At 39.8% G+C, this 6,711-nt stretch overlaps 1 protein-coding gene across 1 annotated transcript in view; it reads left to right on the forward strand.

Annotated features, from left to right (window-relative positions):
* Positions 1-6,166, forward strand: part of COL3A1 (collagen type III alpha 1 chain) — a 67,205-nt gene extending 61,039 nt beyond the window's left edge. Inside the window, exons 46-51 of the mRNA XM_074967761.1 lie at positions 528-581; positions 798-905; positions 1,573-1,861; positions 3,520-3,707; positions 3,860-4,102; positions 5,633-6,166. Of these exons, the coding sequence (XP_074823862.1) occupies positions 528-581; positions 798-905; positions 1,573-1,861; positions 3,520-3,707; positions 3,860-4,102; positions 5,633-5,779 (1,029 nt within the window). The 3' untranslated portion in view covers positions 5,780-6,166. The remainder of the gene's footprint in view (positions 1-527; positions 582-797; positions 906-1,572; positions 1,862-3,519; positions 3,708-3,859; positions 4,103-5,632) is intronic.
* The last annotated feature ends 545 nt before the right edge of the window (positions 6,167-6,711 follow it).

Genomic DNA, 6,711 nt, shown 5'->3' on the forward strand with positions numbered 1-6,711 from the left:
CATTAACCAAAATTTACCATACTGTGGCATCTGATCTGCGGCTCACTACTCTCATGGACAGAGTAAAATCTTGACAGAATTCCATTAACTTACATTTTTCAATAGGAAGCTATTAGACCTATTTATTCCTTGGCAATTCATCAATAAGTAAATGGTCATTTACTCTTAATTTATTTAAAATAATTGATGTTTGCAGAATCCTTAAAAGAAAACCTGCAAATACCATAGTCAGCGCTGCAGTGATAGTTTTGTGTATTCCAATAGAATTAGGGCTTTAGCCAGAGCCCACAGAAGTCAATGGGAAGACTCCCATTGGGCACTGGATGAGACCTTATACTTTTCTGTTTAGAGAATGACCAGGTTTTATATGTCATATCTGAGCTTGAAAAACCTTTTTTCAATTATTTGCTTTACATAAAAAAAATCTTTAAAGTTATCTATTAAAATGATTACACAAGAAACATCACAGAGATTCCTGCTGCATCCAGTAGGTTAGAGAATATTTATGACCCATTTTCTTTTAACAGGGTCCTCTGGGTCCACAAGGTGCAAATGGAAGTCCAGGAGCTATGGGAGCGAGAGTAAGTAACATTTCCTGATTAAGCAAATCCAACTGTGTTAGAACAAATGTTTTGAACTAAAAATATGGCAACTGTCAAATGGCAAGAGCTAAAGAACCAGGATGCACATGATAATTCATAAGAATGAAATGCTTTAAAATACTTTTTAATATTTGAAATAATGCATAAATAACATATGCGATCTTTTATATTTAACCATGTTTGTCATTGTTCTAGGGTCCCCCTGGCCCAGCTGGTCCTCCCGGAAAGGATGGTACGAGTGGTTACCCAGGTCCCATAGGTCCTCCAGGCCCTCGTGGTAATCGAGGTGAAAGTGGGTCTGCGGTAAGTGGACAACAAGCACAACTTTCATTAAATGAACAACTCCTTTTTATTGATCGATCTATCATTAAAAAGATGAACCTTTCTAACACTGTGCATGCTGGAACGACAGCTAATGTAGAATGTATCTACCCACTGAGCACCAGGGGCTTGATCCAAGTCCACTGAATTCAATGGAGACATTTAATTCATTAGGCTTTGGCTCAGGCCCCAGATAAGCACCAACATTTCCCATTTAATATGGGAGAGCAAAATCTCCTCTTCTCTTTAAAGCCTTGACAACTCTGCGGGCTAGTGTGAAGTAGAGGCAGGACTACAGCCTACTTTCCCCATCTGGGGAGGCTAGCACTCTCAGTTTAGTTCATTGCCTTTGTTCCTTAGCCATATTGTGGCTGCTCTGCATGCATGAGTACAAGGGCTCCCAGCATCTTCTTCATCTCTACAACTCAACTTGAACAAGGTGGCCCACAATTTGACACTGAATTAGGAAGAGGATGGGCTAAACTGGTCCCAGAGTGGCTAACAGTAGAGCTGAGTGAAAACAAAGCAATAAAGGTTTTTCTGTAACTAGCACTGTCCTTAGCTTTATATTTATGGTCCATATAGTACTTGTATGGACTTGGGTCCTAGCCTGCAATCCTTAATCAGCATTATGTTCTTTATTTCCTAGGGTTCACCTGGCCACCCAGGTCCCGCGGGTCCCCCTGGACCTCCTGGGGCTCCTGGTCCATGCTGTGGGGGAGGTGATGGCATTGGTAGTTTAACTAGTGAAAAAGGACTATCATCATACTACTACGGAGACCAGCCATCTGAAAACAAGGTCAATATGAACGACATCTTATCTTCAATGAAATCAATTAACAACCAAATTGAAAACATCGTTAGCCCTGATGGCTCCCGGAAGAACCCAGCTCGTAACTGCAGAGACCTGAAATTCTGCCATCCTGAACTCAACAGCGGTATGTTAGATTTTTTTTTTCAATATTGGTAATACCACCTGGATCTTGAATTGTTCTGTTTGCAGTGTGACTGTACTCTGAAAAACGAATATGAACCAGTTGCATTGTCATGGCTGGGCTTCTCATATGTCAATAAAAGACTGTTTTCTAACGGCCAGCACCACAAAGTAAAGCTGAAATCTGAAAGTCCATTTTGGTTCTCTTTCTTGTACATCATCATTAGTAACTGAGGGCCTGATCCAAAGCACAGTGATATCACTGGAAAGATTCCTATTGGTTTCAGTGGAATTTGCTCAGACTCAAAGTCACAGCAGGGCAAATCAGGCCCTGAGTGAGAACTGTGCAACCATATTTTCTTTAGATTATACCCTTGGTTTCACCCATGAAATTTTGTTGCTCCTCTACAGGTGTCAGAATTTTCTTTTTTTTTTTTAGTAGAACTGCACTTTAATTGAATTTTGGGGGTGGGAGCGGGGAAAGTGGGAAAGTCTCATTGAAATAGATTTATTATTAATACTTTCCTGATAATATAACATGGTGTTTTACACCAAAATATGAACCCTGCATGCAATGCTTCTCTTTATATCTGAAAAGTTGTTTTGTAATAGGTTTATCAAATTGAATCAAAACTTTATTTTCTAATTTATTGTCCATTAGAGAACCAAATAAGTAACAAACGGTGTAAAAGCAGTAACATAAAATCTAATTACAAAAAGATTACACTTAATCAAAAGTTTTAGAGGTGCTGTAATCTTTATCATGATCTGTTTTCCATGAAATCCAAACACACAAAAATAAGCATTCTTCAAAATGCAGAAATCTGCTGAAAAATAATTGTCGTCATCGACTTACAGCATACCATTCCAAGAGTATAAAGTATGGTAAATATATCTTCCGTTATAATAACTTAAATACAAACTCGTGGAGAAATGAAACTACTGACATTTGAATGCTGACTTTAAAATCAAATTCATCATCAGCATATAAAGAGTGCAACCCCACTGTCGTCGGTGGAGTCTTAGGCCAATAACAAGTTTGCCCCCAAATGATTTGGGCCCTGATAGAACAAAGTACTTAGTATAAGTAAAAAGAACAGGAGTACTTGTGGCACCTTAGAGACTAACAAATTTATTAGAGCATAAGTACACCTCTGTATGTATATATATATCTTCTTACTATATGTTCCATTCTATGCATCCGATGAAGTGAGCTGTAGCCCACGAAAGCTTATGCTCTAATAAATTTGTTAGTCTCTAAGGTGCCACAAGTACTCCTGTTCTTTTTGCGGATACAGACTAACACAGCTGCTACTCTGAAACTTTGTATAAGTGTGATTTTTAAGTAGGTCCATTGGCTTCAATAAGACTTCTCAGATGTTTAAAGTTAAATATCTGCTTAAGTCCTTTGCTGGCTGCGGACCATATGTAACACAATTTAAAGAAAGCTAGAATTTCTCTGACAAGTCATCTTAGAGCATCTGAATGAGATCATACATGGTCTCTATGTGCCATCTTAATTCTTCTCCTGGCTTGTCTTCAGTCAAAACTTCCATACCTCTTTACTCAATGCAAGCATTTGAGACAGACATAAGCTTTAGAACATATGGGTAAAATAATCAAATTCCTCTCCTGATTTTCTGCTATTTTATGTCCCTCTAGGAGAGTACTGGATTGATCCTAACCAAGGTTGCAAGATGGATGCAATAAAAGCATACTGTAATATGGAAACTGGTGAGACATGCATCAATGCTAATCCCAGCAGCGTGCCACGTAAAAACTGGTGGACCAGTTCAGGAGCTGAAAAGAAACACATCTGGTTTGGAGAGTCTATGAATGGTGGCTTCCAGGTAAGAAATATTAGATCTTCTCAATTAATAGCCTAGTCAGCAATTCTTATATTTCATTCACTTCACAGATAAGTAATACCATGGAATTAATTTAATCTAGTAAATATATCAGCAGTTAAAAAAAAGAGACCGTTTTGTGTGTTGTACCACAGTTCAGCTATGGAGATCCAGAGCTTCCAGAAGATGTTTCAGATGTGCAGATGGCATTCCTTAGATTGCTCTCTAGCCGTGCCTCTCAGAATATCACTTATCACTGCAAGAACAGCATTGCTTACATGGATCAGGCCAGTGGAAATGTTAAGAAAGCTCTGAAACTGATGAGTTCCACTGAGAGCGAGTTCAAGGCTGAAGGAAACAGCAAATTCACATACGCCGTTCTGGAAGATGGCTGTACTGTAAGTACACAGAATTTTTGTAAGATAGCACCACATATAGGGCTAGATGGGATCCTAGCCATGCAGGGACACTGGAAAGAGTAAAGACTCACTCACCCGTTGCAAGGGCTGGACACAGTTGCAGCTGTGATGCTCAGATATCTCAGACAATACACTCCAGAAGCTTGAGTGAGGTCGGACAGGGACTAGGTGGAATCCGTGCTGGTGCACCGGTTTAAGTGGAGCCAACTGCGGGTATATCATACCCTTTGCCAGCACAACCAAGGAACAGGCACTGGCAGGCATTATGCCACTTCCCGGGACCCTGCCCTCTGCACTGGCCCTTGCTACAGGCTACATGCTAAAAACAGCTTTGAAATCAACAGCTCTGTTTGTGGAATAAGATGCTATTTGAAACTGTGCTTTACAAAGGTCTTCTTTTAGAGGCCCCCTTTTCTTTCTCCTTTCATCCAAGTCATGGCGCTGAAATTCTGATTCCACCCCAAACCTAATTCTATTCAATCCAAAATGGAGTTGTTTGTTGAACTAAGAATTGAATATGAAGGGCTAGATTGTCCCAACCATGCAAAAATTCACATGGGAGAAAAAGATATGCACTAAGACAGAGGTAGCCTATAGACAATTTCATCTCCCTTTGAGATAGGTGCTTTGGCCTATGTTTCCAGGTAGCACTGTTCCATGACCATATGTAGCTGGAGGGTACTGATGCCATGAAGTCTACTCATTGATGGGTTCACTTGAGGCAGGACTGACATCATCCAGGGTAAAGCCACAATTGAGGGAACTCCCCCTACTCTTTGGCAGTATGCTCAGCGCTGGCAGGTACCAGAAACAGGCAGGGAACCATCTGATAGCAACATGCAGGCAGCTAGTCTAAGCCTGTTGTAACAGCAAGTGATGAATGGCAGTTATGCTCAAGAATGCCAGTTGATGTGAATAACAGCAGTCTGTTTAGACAGCAGAAACTAATGCACAACAGCGTCCATAATTGCTGGTCACTGCTGCAGTGATCTGAGGTCTCAATGGCACAAAAGATACACGTGCACATCACAGAAAGTGCAACTTAAAGTAGTATGAGCCTGGTTTACACTGCAACCTCTTGCTGCTGTTTTTTTTGCATGCACGAGACAAATGCGAAGTGCAGCTTATTTTTTCCTGTTTCCCTTTCCTGTGCTCACTAGCACATTTGTGCTCATTGCACAAGGAGGGGGAAGCATTTCTCAGTGCTAGGCTGGAGCATGCATGCAAAAAAACACATGGTGTCTGTGTAGCCTAGAGCGTTTGCCAGAGATCTGTTCAGGGAGCTGTAACCATCTGATGCTTGCCCCCCTACCTGGCCCAGCCTTCGAATGCTAATTAAGAGTTCTTCTAAACATATGCCTTTCCAAGAAGATAATGATTAGGGAAATGCAATGGTGCAGGGGATGGAACATCGGTGTGAGGAACAATAGGTGTGAAATTAAGTAAAATAACCCCCCTGTAGAACTATACTGGATTTCTCTAAACTGATTTTCTCTTCAATTTTTGCAGAAGCACACTGGAGAATGGGGTAAAACAGTCTTTGAATACAGAACACGGAAGACAATGAGGTTGCCTGTGGTGGATATTGCTCCCATGGATATTGGTGGTCCTGATCAGGAATTTGGTGTGGACATTGGCCCAGTCTGTTTCTTATAAAATCAAGGATACCGCTTTTTCTAAAACCCCAGCAAGCAAATCCACACTCTCCTTTTGTTTTAACCTTGTCAACTGGTACAGGTGCTCAACTGTATCCCAGTTATTTATTTACAAATTTTCTGGAGGAAACAAAGGTAATTTGACAAAGGGTTAATTGTTTTTAATTACACAAAGTACAATAAAAATGCTTTTTGCTTTTTTTAACCAAATTCCATCTTCAAAACATGTCTCCGTGGTGCTATAATAAAACTTCAACACTCAACAAAACAATACTGTCTTCTATTAGTTGAATGAAAGCCAATTTACACAGCACTGATTGCTCCCAGCATCAAAGTTTACCCTAAGACGCAGTCCGTAAAGCTAGAAAGACTTCCCCGTTTCAACTACCTCAACATGGACAGAAACTGGGATGAGTTTGATGAGTTACAGCAAAAAAAACCAAACAGCCAAATCAAAATACATTGGAACCATTGGTTAATTCAAAGGAATTATTAGGTATACAATTGTATTTTTCTTTACTGATTAGTTTGAACACCCTAATGTTACAATCCAACAATAAAATTATGGTATTCTGTTTTCAAGGGTGCTTCTATACTTTCCTGTCATTGCTGGTCAAGACCACTAAAATTAGGGAAGTGTAAAAGACTAATGTGATGGTGCTAATGTATTTTTCACTTCTAAATCTGCAAGACAGGTTTATTGACTTCCATTAAAGGATTAAAAACAATTGTAAATGTCTCCTGTCAGAGATTAGGATTGGCCTACTATTTCTGAGGTCATTCCCTCCTCGCTCTGTAAAAGTCAAAGATGCAGAATTGTGAGCTTCTTTCATCACATTAACACATTTGTAGTGTTGAAGGTTAACCATCTTTGTAAGCTTTTATATTGTTGTTGGTCTTTTCCTTACAGAGACACACAATAAATATCTTAAT

Source organism: Natator depressus, chromosome 11 (genome assembly GCF_965152275.1).
Source record: "Natator depressus isolate rNatDep1 chromosome 11, rNatDep2.hap1, whole genome shotgun sequence".
Lineage (NCBI taxonomy): Eukaryota > Metazoa > Chordata > Testudines > Cheloniidae > Natator > Natator depressus.